General features: G+C 43.9%; 1 protein-coding gene across 3 annotated transcripts in view; it reads right to left on the reverse strand.

Annotated features, from left to right (window-relative positions):
* SNX25 (sorting nexin 25) overlaps positions 1–13,994 on the reverse strand; it is a 133,655-nt gene that overhangs the window by 34,959 nt on the left and 84,702 nt on the right. For all 3 annotated transcript variants that reach the window (XR_014774924.1, XM_084758940.1, XM_084758941.1), the window contains exons 8-12: positions 12,571–12,702; positions 10,443–10,715; positions 9,277–9,438; positions 3,209–3,340; positions 446–586 (exon numbers count right to left, since the gene is read on the reverse strand). Coding sequence is in view for 2 of the 3 variants with exons in the window: in XM_084758940.1 (XP_084615066.1) it covers positions 446–586; positions 3,209–3,340; positions 9,277–9,438; positions 10,443–10,715; positions 12,571–12,702 (840 nt within the window). In the remaining variant the exon portion in view is untranslated. The remainder of the gene's footprint in view (positions 1–445; positions 587–3,208; positions 3,341–9,276; positions 9,439–10,442; positions 10,716–12,570; positions 12,703–13,994) is intronic.

The raw sequence follows: 13,994 nt of genomic DNA on the forward strand, positions 1-13,994 counted from the left end.
TTCCATGCGCCACACACCCTTCTGCTTGTATGTAGCATTTATTCCCTTAACCCTCACAGGCAGGACATGGCAGGTGTGGGATGCCAGGTGGAGCTCTCTGGCTCTGGGTGACAACAGAGAACACGTGATGAAATCCCACATACTCTACTCCCCTCCTACACACGGCCCCGTTAAAGGGTTACAGCTGGCAGCTCCAAACCCTCTGGCCCCAGAAGATTGCTGGCTTCTTACATCTTTGGGGTTCTGTAGCAATTTACAATGAGAATCAGACAACCAACTGTCTGTTTGATCTATGAGCACTTTCCAAGTGTCAGGCTGGAAATGTTGTTGCGCCAGCGTCCGTGGCAAGCAGAAAGAGCAATCGTTTGCCTCGGTGAGCGGCACAAGCTCTGGAACCTCTTCGTGATCAGAGACTCTATGGACCTGTGTTCGAGAGTATCCATACCTCACTAAGTTTCCGGTGTAAATTCTGAAACTCACTGAGCCTTCTTGGGACGGTCCAGTTCTTAGTCTCAACCCCTCCAACCTCTTGTAGATTTACCCTGACAAAGTAACAAGGCATTTGCTCGCCATTCTCTTCTGTCACCTTGAAAAAAGCAAAAGAATCCAGAAAGTTAAATCATGATAAGCAGATTTTTTAATTTAATTAATTTATTCGGATTACATCTCCATTGTTATCCCCTCACTTGTATCCTCCCATTCCTCCTCCCCCACCTCTTTCCTCCTCTTCCCCTCCCCTAGGTCTGTGACAGCGGGGACCTCCTTCTCCACCATATGGTCACAGCCTATCAAGTCTCATCTTGGTAGCCTGGATAAGCAGGTATTTTTAGGGGGTTTTTAGTGACCTCCCCTACCCCAAATCCCTTCTCTCTGCTCTGCCCTGTGTGCTGCACTCGATAAACCCTGGGGATCTAAATATGATGGAATTTACTCTGGGAACTAGATCATGTTATATGACACAGTACATCTTAAAATAGAGGAGAGGATCTAAATCATAAGGCCCTTGAGAAACAGTTTTTCTATCACAAAACAGAAAACAAAGTCAGAAAGATTAGAAGCCCAAGAAGGAAACCAGCAAGAAAAGAGAGAGACCAGACCTCAGGCTTACAAGGAGATGCTGAACTCTGCCAGTGACTCAATAAGCCTAGAAGCCAGCGAGTGAGCAAGTGAGTGTGTGAGTGTGTGTGTGTGAATGAGTGAGTATGAGTGAGTAAGTGAGTATATGAGTGTGTGTGAGTGAGCGTGTGAGTGAGTGAGTATGTGAGTGTGTAAGTGAGTGAGTGTGTAAGTGTGTGAGTGTGTAAGTGTGTGAGTATGAGTATAAGTGAGTGTGTGAGTGAGTGTGTAAGTGAGTATGTGAGTGTGTGAATATGTGAGTGAGTGTGTGAGTGAGTGAGTGAGTGAGTGAGTGTGTGAGTGAGTGCTTGTGGTTCTGTTTTCCCCTCAGAATGCGACATTCTGGCCTAGAGACACAATAAGCAGAGACCAGTTACTGTAATGGGAGTTCTTTATTGGCCAGTTTTTGCAATTTGCTCCCTCTCTCTTTCTCTCTCTCTCTCTCTCTCTCTCTCTCTCACATACACACACACACACACACACACTCGCACACACACACACGAGGGCAGGGGTGGTGGTGGAGAATTACACTACTTTTAAGCCTGAACTGATATCATAAATTAGAAGAGAATCAACAAGCAAGGCAAAGGGACACTAGACTCCCTGACAGCATGCGCCTCACCATGGGAGGCAGGACTACCATTCCACCCTGTAGGCTGACACTCGAGGCTCAGCACAGCCTCCAACTTTGCACACAGCTAATCAATGGGCCCAAAGGCAGGAATGTCTGGTTTGATGTCAACGCATCCATCTTAAACAGGATTTCCCTGTGATCCCTGTTTCTACTTCCCTAATCTTTTCAGTGACCAAGGTACCACAGCCAACCCCTGGCTAATGACTGCCTACTAGAGCCAAGTGCCTTGTGAGGAAAGTATCGCGTGCAGGGTTGCCCCTCCCTCTCTCCATGCAAGGTTTTAATATGCTGAGGCAGCTCTCAGAACAACTGACAGGCCTCCTCCCCCAGGCACTACCTTCCGCTTCCAGGCGGATGATAATGCCATCCACACTTATTGCTTATTGAGTGTTACATCTTTAAAAATGGTGTTGCAAGGTTGAGCCCAGCCTTCCCTAACCCACTGCCCCACAGCCTAGCCTAATGGGGGTGCTCCCAGCGGGGCACCTGGGAGCCCCGACACATTGTTGGAGTTTTCAGAGCAGCAGTGCCTGGAGAACATGCTTTGTGTTTGCCACCGAGAGGTACACTACAGTTTGAGTTTTAAGCTCCCTCACGGCCCAGCCTGTCAAGCTGCTGGGGCAGCGGCAGGAAGGAGCTTGGATAAGCCACTTGACAGAGCAATGAAACTAAACGTTGACGCCATCCTGCTCAGTCGCAACCTCGCTGCTGTGTGACGCATGCTGAACATGGCTGGTCACCTCCAGCTTCCCACCTGACTCAGAGGGGGAGGGAAGGATGCCAGCAGTCACCATGCAGTCCATGCTCAGGAGCGCTCTCCCCCTAAGGGAAGCTATTTTAGAGTCAAACGAAAGGGGGTAGAGCAGGGAAGATGCTAACTGGGGTGAAGACGATCAGTGCACATTACATACATGTATGAAAGCATCATAATGAAATCCACTATTTTATGCAATTAACATAAACTGACAGGCAGTAAGTGTACCCTTCAGACCTCTCAAAAACAAAAACCAAATCAAAACAAAAAAACCAAATAACCATGAGGAAAAATATCCACTATTAAAGACCTAATAATGAATATTTAGAGCATCTGAGATCTAAGTGAATAAACTGGAACAATAAACACACTTATGGTTTTCATTTCTTTTCATTACCAACTTTCCAAAAGTACTTTCCATATTTGTATCAGTCATAACAAAAATAAACAAATTAGTAATTCAAGGGCATTTACTGTTCCTGTCTCATGGGTGAAGAAAGGCAAGTCTGACTGAGGTGGACTGAGGTCAGATCTACACTGTGAAGCGGTGGATTGTGCCCATGCACACACAAGCACACCAGAGCGAAAACAGAGGGAAAGGAGGCCGTGAACAAAGGCAGCTACAGTGCAGGCTTTTGTCTTCGGTCCTAATTCTTCAAGAGAAAACTACGGTTTATGAGGAACATCAACGGCGGTGACCATACCTCTGCACTGGCGATGGTTGCTTTCCACAGGCCCAGATTCTCACACCACCAATCTGTTCTCGCCATGTGCAGCTGAAGGTCTGTGCATTCTTTCTCTATTAGAAGTATTTCATCCTTCAACTTGGAAATAATCTACCACAAGAAAAACAACCTGGGAGTTATGAAAACAATTCAAGCATTATGCAAGTCAGCAGGGTAGAAGCATACATAATCAACACACAAAACACTGTGCTTCTATATGCTAACAAAAAAATGTTTGTATGCTAACAAACAAAATCAAAGACACAACCAGCACCTGCACGCCTTTAATCCCAGCACTCGGGAGGCAGAGGCAGGTGGATCTCTGTGAGTTCTAGGCCAGCCTGGTCTACAAAGTAAGTCTAAGACAGCCAAGGCTATACAGAGAAACCCTGTCTTGGGGGGGAAAAAAAAAGAAAGAAAAGAAAGGAAAGAAAAAGAATAAAATTCTCAGGTATTAGCCAAGAAAATGAAAGAGTTCTATAATAATAAAAAAAACCAATAAAATACTTATTAAAGATGACAAATATTTGCAAAGAGATATGTTGGCATAATGTTCTTCTGGACTGTGTACAGTTTACCCTTGTTCATTCAAATGCTGATTTCTCTATGCCTCTATCTGGCTTTAATCTGGACATTGCATTGTGATGTTTATTTGAAGTATCTCCTTTCTCAAGTTTGTGTAAACATGCCAAGAAAAGCCAACTAGACAATGCTGAGCAATAACAGAGAATAGGGTGGGACATCCTGATCCAGTGAGGGAAGGAAAGAGCAGGAAGGACAGGAGGGATGCATGTAGAGAGGACCGAGAAGCACTAAGAGGAATGAGCCAGACCTAGAATATGAGTAAAAAGCAAATATAAAGTGGGAAATCTGAGTGGGAAGAAACTATACTAGCATGAAGGTTTAGGATGGAGTAATTATTGCACAGCATTGTGCTATAGGCTAATTAAGTAGATCCTAGTCTCTCTATGTGGTTATTTGGGTACAAATTAGGTTAAGGAGAAACTGCTGATTTTATTAAAATAATAATTCAATATTAAATATTAATAACCATTCAACAGAGACCCTAAGTTCATGACCTGGAAGACTTGGTATTGTTGCAATAACAGCAACACAACCCAGTGTAACACACTCATATGATGCAATAACTATCATAATTTCAGTGGCAGAAATAGAAATATCCATGCCTAAGTTCATATGGGATCTCAAGAAACCCCTCAACCCAAAGAGGTTTGAAAGAGTAAGAAGAAAGTTGGAGGGCTCACACTCCGTGACTTACAAACTTACAAAAGTACAGTCCTCAAAGCAGTGGGAGTGGCAGACAGAGAGACAGAAAGACAGAAAGACTGCAAGCAGAGTCGACAGCCCCAATAAAAGCTCAACCATGTGGCCACATGATTTCCAATGAGGGTGCCAAGAGCCTTTCAACAAATGACAACAAAAAGCTGGGTACCCCCATGCAAGAGAATAAAGGTGGACTCCAACAATTAACTAATAATGGGCCAAAATCTACAAAATAAAACCAGAGAGAAGCGTAAGGGGCATATTCTGTGCAGCTAGGTTTAGCTACAGTTTCTTAGTATGGCACCAAAGGCACAGGTGACAAAAAAAGCAGCAAAAGTACTTCTTTATTTTATTTTATTTTATTTTTTTGTTCTATGAAACCAGTGAAGAGGACCAGCACAGAACAGGAAGCAATCTTCTGTATCGCATACTCGATAAAGCTTCAACGGTCAGAGCAGAAAGAGAACTTCTGGAATTCAGTAACAACAGCAAACAGCCTAATTTAAGAATGGGGAAAGGACTTGCATACACTGTTTTTCAAAGAAAACAGATGAATGGCTAACAGACATGAAAACATGGCCAGTGGCACTGATAAGTAGGGAAGCGCAAGTCAACACTACAGCGAGGTCCCCTTTACTGGGGACTATCAAAAAATTAAAAAGGAGAAAGAGGAAAAGTAAAGGGTGGAGACCAGAACACTTCTTTGTTATAAAATGGTGCAAATGCTGGAAAGTAGTGTGGCTATTGGCTCCAAGTATGAAAAACAGAGTCACCAGAGAGCTGTGCGATTGCACTTCTGGGTATGTATCTAAAAAGAACTGGAAACGAGATGTTGAGACGTTATTTGTATACCAATGTTCACAGAGCCGCATTATCTACAACAGTTAAAGGTAAAAGGAAACCTCGTGTCTACTGAAGAATGAACGGATAAACACACACACACACACACACACACACACACACACACACACACACACACACATCTTAAACACTGTGCTTGCCCTCTCCTCAGATGTCCCCTTTCTTCATAAGACATATCACAGGCTTCTGAAAGCTTGCAGTTTACAGGCGGCAGCTTCCTCTGAGAAGTCCTTTAGGCTTGTTGCCTTGGAAGGCTAAGGGGACCACAGTGTCTATTTATGCCCCGCCCTTGATGCTACCATCAACAGACCATGGCTTTATTTTCATAGCGCCAGGAAGTATGATTCCTGAGGGCTGAAGTCGTACTGCAACATTGACTTTGTCTGTGTGTATGCAGAGGCCAGAAGTCGATGTCAGGTGTCTTCTTCACATTTGGTTGTAGAGGAATGCTAATTCAGAACATGGCTGTTCTGGCACGAGATCACGTCTAAAGACCGTCTAGGTCTATGTGGTCTAGCTGGCAAGGGATCACACCCAAAGGCTTATGGGATCTGGCTGGAATACAAACATGCCTTTAATCCAGGAGACAGAGGCAAACAGAAGAGATCTAAGTTCAAGAGCAAGTATCAGGTAAAGAAAAGCTTACATCCAGGCATGGTGCTGCATGCCTTTAATCCCAAACAAAGGTAGAGTTAGTTTGTAGAAGGAAGCACCCATGTTTGAAGTGATGTCTAATTGAGTGGTGAAAAGGTGACAAATCAGAGATTTGACAGAATAGGATTCACCCAACTCTCGCAAGAAGAGAGAGGAAAGGGAAGCTACTTAATAGGCAGTTTTACAGAGAGAGGAGGGAGTTTTACCAGGACAGGGTAAAGAGATGGGTTGCTGAGAGAGAACTCAGGTGAAGACGGAACAAGCCAAAAAATGAGAAGAAGCCAGATTAGAGCAGATTGCTTAGTTTGAGGCCAAGCAGAGCAATTCCAGTCCAAGAGAGAGAAGCCGAGTAAACAAATCAGCTGGGAGAGAAGTCTGAGGCAGAACAGCTGAGTTGAGCCAGCCAGCCCAGAACAAGTAACAGTGAGCTTATTACGCAGTAGGGCTCAGAGGCTGAAAACACTCTAGGTCTAAGTTAGGTTGTAGGGAGACTAGGATCTTCCAGGGCTAGGCCTAGGTTAGCAGAAGGAGGCAGTAAGCCTCCTAGACAATTGAACCAGGAAAACAAAAGCTCCCTTTACACTTGGCTTTTGAAAAGGGAGCTGACTGTTTCATTTTCGGTAGCCGGCTGGCCAGAAAGCTCTGCGGAGACACCTATCTGCAATCCCAGCACTGGGCGTTACAGATGGGCATCGGCATGCCTGGCTTTTTACATGGGGACTAGGGATTTGAACTTAGGTCTTCATGCTTGTGCAGCAAACACTACTGACTGAGCCATCTTGCCAGATCCACGATTTGCTGGCTTTTTCACAGAGATCAGCAGAACACCATGCGTTTGCTCCTAGCCTCTGTAGAACTCTTCCCAGTTAATGACTTACCCCCAATAACACCCTACAGTTTGCTTCAGAATCGGAAGTTCTCTAGAGAAATACAGTAAAACCTGGGCTAACGTTTCATTCAACAGCTAATGACACTGCTGGTGAAGAGGTCTGAAAGGTGGAGTGGTATGCCAAGCCCCAAGTGAGGGGAGGACCGCCATCACACGCTCAGGAAACGCTGATTCATGGTTAACTCAGAAAAAAACCAAACATCCTGGTAAGGATTACCAAAGTCTTTTCAACATCAATATAAACAAACAAACAAATCAAATGCCTGCCTGTTAAGACATGTCTTCTGTTTTCCAACTGAATGACTTCAAGGAAGATGAGGCTCCTCCTAGAGCCCCAAGCCCTGAGCACAGCTGTCGGGAGCAGAGGGTGCCCTGCATAGCCCCGGGGGACAATTTGATCTAACAGGAAATCTGGACTGCCCTCACTGGGGCTGGAGGTTAGCGTGCATGCGAAGCCATCACATCCCTGACGCCCCCAATCACTTCAGAATCCCTCAACTGCGGCTCAGAGAGGCTGAAGAATGTCTCTCAGCCAACTGATGACCCCCAAACCAGAACTCACTGAAGGACACTCGCTGGAGCTCATCTTTCACACAGCTTGCTGGAAACACATTTGGATCAGAACTGAGGCAAATCCAGCTGATTCTGCTTCTCCTGTCAGCGGAGGCTCTCCATGCATGCTTCACACGCGCTAACTGGGGATGGCTCCACGCTGAGGGGAGATGAATCTCTCTGTCCTATGACCACTCTGGAGACCTAGTGTTTGTTTCCTTTGCTTGGTGCCTCCTAGGGCGACCAAAGCGACTCCCAAACTTCTCTTGCCCTCGTGTGCTCTGGGAAAGTATCAGCACGAACAGGACAGCCTCTTGAGGGCCTTCCCCGTGTCTGTCCTTAAAGCAAGCCCACTGCTCTAATGGAGCACTGACCAGATTGCACATGAATCAGTATTTTGACTGTAGGTTCTTAAAATGTTTATGTTGTCTTGGTTTTTTTACATTTTGTTTGAGGGGTACTCTCCTATTATAAAATCACTTGAGTATTCATGAGAGAAGTAATAAAGAAGCATCAAAGATGAAAACCCAATGTGATTCACTAAAATTGTTTTACTCTGAGTTGCTCTCCTCAACACATGCGGGAAAAGAGGAGAGCGGTGTAGTAGAACAAGTCATCCCAAAGGGACATAAAAACAAGGGGTGGGGGCTGGGGGGAGGCAGTACCAATCTGCGAGCTGTTCTTTACATATTAAGTGTGTGTGTGTGTGTGTGTGTGTGTGTGTGTGTTGAATGTGCACACACATGTGGAGGTCACAGGTCAATATCAGGTGCCTTTTTCAATCACTCTCCCCCTTATTTTGAGAACAGGTGTCTCAGAGAACCTGCAGTTCATCAGTTTGGGTAGAATGTGTGGCCAGCAGGCTCCCAGGCTCTGCCCATCTGTCTCGCTGATGCTGTCTCCTGCAGGCACGTCACACCATGCCTGGGTTTTACATGGATGCTGGGAATCCAAACTCGGACTCTCACACCTGTGTAGCAAGCACTTTACCCCACAAGGCCCTCCCTGTCTCCACTGCTTACATTTTTTTAAAAAATGTATTATTGTATGTCTGTGGGTGTTTCACCTGCACATATGTCCAAGCACCACAAGCATGCGGTGCCCACAGGGGCCGGAGAGGGCATCAAATCCTCTGTAACTGGAGCTGTTGGCCGCCGTGTGGGTTCTGGGCAGACCCAGATGTACCGCAAGAGCAACTAGTGCTCTTGACCACGCAGTCATCACTCTAACCCCAGATTGTTTATGTTTTTTTAATCTTTTTTCCAGACATTTATTTCAGTTTATATGTATGAGTGTGTGCCTGCAGGTGTGACTGCGCAGTGTCTGTGTGCCTGGTGCCTGCAGTGGAAAGACGGGAAAGGGTTGCAGATAGCTGTGAACGGCCATGTGGGTGCTGGGAATTGAGCCATGGCAAGAGAAGCAAATGCTGTTAACCATCAGCAGTGCCCTTCCCTCTCCCCCCCCCACTCCACCCTCCACCCCTCACCCCCCCACATCCCCCCTACCCCCGCAAAGAGAAGAAGCACATTATTTGGAGCCGACATAACAGGTGTTTGGAATTGCAGTAGAAAGGGAAATAACTAACATTTTCAAGTTTTCAATCCTGTTGGCTTTTAGCAAACCATTCCTCCCCGACTCCCATAATTCTTCTGTGATGTTCTCTAAGTTGTAGGAATACAAACTAAAGAGGGGACTTGCTCCTGCTGAGGATCCTGAAGGAAGCTGACCCTTCTCAGCATGAACTGAAAACTACTATTGATCAAAGAAGACAAACTTTCAGAGACACCCTTGAAAGCAGGACAGTTACCTTCTTCTCGGGTTTTGGTGCATTTTGAATAGAACTTAGAGCTTGCCTTTTGTATTCAAGCTTCTCATTTAGCTCTCGGAGTTTGTTTGCAGCGAAGCTGGCTTGATCGCTAATCCCACTGGTGCCTTCCGTTGCTTCCTCGCCAGCCTCACCTCCTGAACCCTGGCAGAGAAACAGTAAGCCAGTGTATCTTCTAAGGACAGAAAATGACCTGCCACCCACTGTGGAACTGGGTCCCCAGACCAGGGAAGGGAAGAACACTGCAGAAGAACCTAGCACACTTTTCTAAAGCAACGTAACAGGTAACAGGTGATCAGCCCAAACAGGGGAGGGGAACCCACGGATCAGTTCCCAAACTGTGGAACAGAAAAAGCATCTGAGGTGCCATCTCTTCAACTGGGATGTTCCCCTCTGCCATATCCTCCACAGTCTTACAGCAGTATTATGAGATACTTTAAAATAAAACATTCAAATTTAACAAACTCAGTGATATTTTTGTAGACTTTTTGTTTTGTTTTGGGCATATATTTGTCTTATTGGTCTTTTGCCTGGTTTTTATTTTCATTTTTATGGGTTTTTTCTTTATTTCTTGCATTTTTGTTGTTTTTATTGGGGGGGGGGTGAGTAGGGAGACACCGAGACCACAACATTAAAGGTGTATAGGTGTGTGTGTGTGTGTGTGTGTGTGTGTGTGTAAGAATCTTCAGGAAGTTGGAGAAGGGGAAACACGATCAAAATATTTTGTATGGAAAAAATTAATTAAAAACTGCTCAAATCAGCACTGCCCTTGAAAATTAATTATTCAAACCAACAGATATTTTACAGGTCAATAGCATTTGCAGTGTGATTTGGGAAAGACTGCTATAAAACCACAGATTATTTGGTTTCCTCCTGCTTAGTCTTTCCTGAGAAGCAATGCTGCACACGCGAGGACTTTGCCATCGACTACAATTCCTGTAGGTGCACTGTGCTGAGGTCCCTCCTGCTGCTGCACTTGCTGGGGACAACTCTCAGCTCACATGAACTCACACAATTCAGACACATTTTTCCTACATTTCAGTTATTTCAAATCCTTCTTCCCTCAACTTCTCATCAGACATTTGATCATAACAACAAGAAAAGTAAGGCACACAGAGAAGTGGACGTGAGTATTAAAGGTGACTCACCGGGTCGTCCCTTTCGGAAGCCACCTGCGGGTCCTGCTTTTCTTCCTCTTTCATAATCAGCTTCTCGTGCAGGTCGCTGACAATGAAGGAGGGGTAATACCTGTCCCTCAGCGCCTCGTACACGGCTCCTTGCAGCTTGCTGAACACCTCAATACCTTTGTTTCCCACGAGACACTGCTGGATTTCTTTGTACAGTGACTTTTCCACAGGTATTTCTTTGCTTTCCACAAAGAAATTCTGATAAATTTCACCAACCAACTGTGGGATTTCATTCTGAAAAGACAGGAAGGTGAAGCAAGAGAAAGGTAAGACATCCTGCCTTGAGGGAAATGATTTCCCACTCAATTCCCTATGTGTTAACACTAGAAGGACAGTATCCAGGTGAAGCCTGGCACTGTGAGCTTGGGGCTTTGGCCTTCTGCGCTCACATTCAGGGTCCAGGGGAAATAGCAGACCTCGATACACAACCACCACTTCTTTGAAATGAATACTTAGGTTGAGCAGTCAGTATCTGTAAAATGCTGGAGGAAAATAAGTCAAGAATAAGACTGGCTCTCCTAGGCAACAGATTCCTCAACTTCACAGAGAAGACGTGACTTACAAACGGAAGTCAGCCCAACTTTTATCCGACGTAATCACAGGATGACGTGCTCACCTCACAAACATGAAAACCAATTCTCACCCCAGAGAGAAGTGAGAAGAATAACCATACTCAACAAGCACGGCGGGGGTGCGCCACAGGTCACACTTGCCAGTGACTCCACTGTCCTGAGCCACATGGGACGGCCCAGTCCTGAGAGGTACACACATGTGCATGTGTGTGCGTGTGCGCGTGCATGTGTGACTGCTGCTCTCCTGGGGACATACAAACCTCTCCTTCTATGCCCTCCATCCTCACGTGCTCAATGATTCTCCCTTAACCCAGACTTCCAGACGGTCGTTAAAAAAAAAAAAAAAGAAAACGTGTCATCGTAATAAACAAGACTCATTTATCCGGCTGTCAGACCAAACTATGGATGCTCTGAGGAGGCTGCCATGTTTTCACTGCGCTGTCAGGCTTTTATTACATTGAAATGTTTCAAATGATATTCAGTAGTTTGGGGAAACGCTTTAGATTAGGCTTTACAATATCCTTTTGAGAGCAGCAAAAGTCAGCTGGAGTCAAGGCTAGTGATTATATTTGAGTAACAGATGGTAATTTGTGCCTTGTAAGTCAGCAATGAAAAGTATCCCTGAGAATTTAAACTATCACAAGACTGAATTCAGCTGCTTAGTGCGACATGTGCTATAGCGGGCACTTAATTTGGTTTTCTATTCTGGCAACATTCATTTGCAAATGAAATTAAATGCTCTTTGCACTTATGTTAACGAGTCACTCAAATGCCATTGAGGATACAGTACATGTGGTATGCATGAGGGTTAGGCTTACCTATACAAAGAATGTACAGACATTCTTCTGAGCTACGTATTGAGAACTTAGATACTGCCATGCATCATGTACTGGGTCTTTGCTGTAAGAGGCATTGGAAACCAAAGACGTTCGTGTCCCTTTATTCGATCACATTTTATGTGAAATAAAAGGGAAAAAAAAACTACTGTAAGAAGTATACATCACAAATAGAAAGAATAAAAAGCACGAAAATTGCACATGGTGATGAAATACACATGATGACAGAGCCAGTTTAGTAGGCTGAGGTAACAGTGATAAGAGAGTCTTTTATGAGCCGGGCGTGGTGGTGCACACCTTTAGTCCCAGCACTCGGGAGGCAGAGGCAGGTGGATCTCTGTGAGTTCAAGACCAGCCTGGTCTATAAAACGAGTCCAGGCCAGCTAAGGCTACACAGAGAAACCCTGTCTCAAAAAACCAAAACCAAAACAAAACAAAAGGCACATATGATGAAATCCAATCTTTAGGTACATTTGTAAATATTTCCCCTTCACTCCTTGACTATTCAGTCAAAAGCAACTTCTATATAAATATAGTACAATTTTATTTGCCATAATGTGCTGAGATATTATGATGTAAAATGCTCCTTTAATACTACTTATCCTGAGGCATCATGGACATGGCGATGTGCTGCCTAGCACTATCTAATGATTAATTTTCCTTAACACATAAGTACACTACCTTGTTAGCATTCTTCAGGTGTTCCACAGACTCCCAAAAGCCAATCAGAGCCCGTCTGTCCATCCGTTCCATGTATGTTCCAAAGTGCTCCCGGTAGAAAGGATTGGTCATAATATCTTCAAACTGAAGAATCTATTAAAAGAATATAAGAAAGTATAATGGTTTGAATAAAGATGGATCTCATAGTCCCATAGAGAGTGGTACTAATTAGGAGGTGTGGCCTTGTTGGAGTAAGTGTGTGGGCTTTGAGGTCTCAGATGCTCAAGCCAGGCCCAGTGTCACTCTCTCTTCCCACTGCCTGTCAACCTGGATGTAGAATTCTCAGCTCCCTCTCCAGCACCATGTCTGCCTGCACGCCACCCTTCTTATCATGATAACAATGGACTAAACCTCTGAACTGTAAGCCAACACCAGTTAAATGTTTCCTTATGAGAGTTGCCATGGTTATGGTGTCTTGTCACAACAATAGAAACCTTAAGACAAAAAGGTTTTCTAAAGATCAAATTTCAAATACCAGTCTGCTCTTAGTGTCCATGAATTAATTTCTATATTCAGGGAAAAGGGCATTTTCAGTTCATAGACAATGTAATATAATATGCCTAATAAGATAAAATATCACATTCCTAAATTTTAAATTCAGATTACTGAATATTCAAAATGCATATACTCAAAAAACACTAATTTCATCTTAAGCATTTAATCATTCAAAAAAGATTTATTTGACATCTACTTGCTATCCAGACACAGATAACAATCCTTGTCCAATGGGATCCATGATGCTAAAAGCAATAGTTGCCAATAATAAACTGAAGAAAAATGTATAAAAGACTAAAGCCTAATGGTTTGGTACTTGTACTTTTTCAAATCATATTTTATATAGCTAAAGAAAAATGTAAATAAACTTATATCCTGATTTTTTTGTTTATAGTACACTATAGTCAGTAACAAATCTTATGTAAATTTTTATTTTACCTTATTTAATTGGCTCCTAAAATTCCACTACATGTGTTAGCAAATCAGTTCTACCACTCACTAATTATTTTGCACATCCACAGGAAAAGAAAACACTGCATATCTGAAGACACAGAGGTAACACCCACGGGCGGGGACTGCAGTAGTAAGAGGAAGCAGATGACCTTCATAACAATTGTGACTCAAGTCGGAGAAATGCCACAAATTCATTTAAAAGACATTTTAAGATCCATATCCTTAGTCTAAACCAGTAATAAAAATAACATTTAATCGGTGGAACTCAAATACAATTGGACATTTTTATCCTGAAATTCTTAAAAAATGAACATGATGGTAATTTGCAAATGTTCTGAAATATCACTATTAACATATCTCTAAAAGTCACATGCAAAAAGTCAACACACCCAACCCTTCTCTCAGCAGCCTGTGTTTAGTCTGTGTTGTAGGCAGAA

This window comes from Acomys minous, assembly GCF_964271855.1.
Source record: "Acomys minous genome assembly, chromosome: 15".
NCBI lineage: Eukaryota > Metazoa > Chordata > Mammalia > Rodentia > Muridae > Acomys > Acomys minous.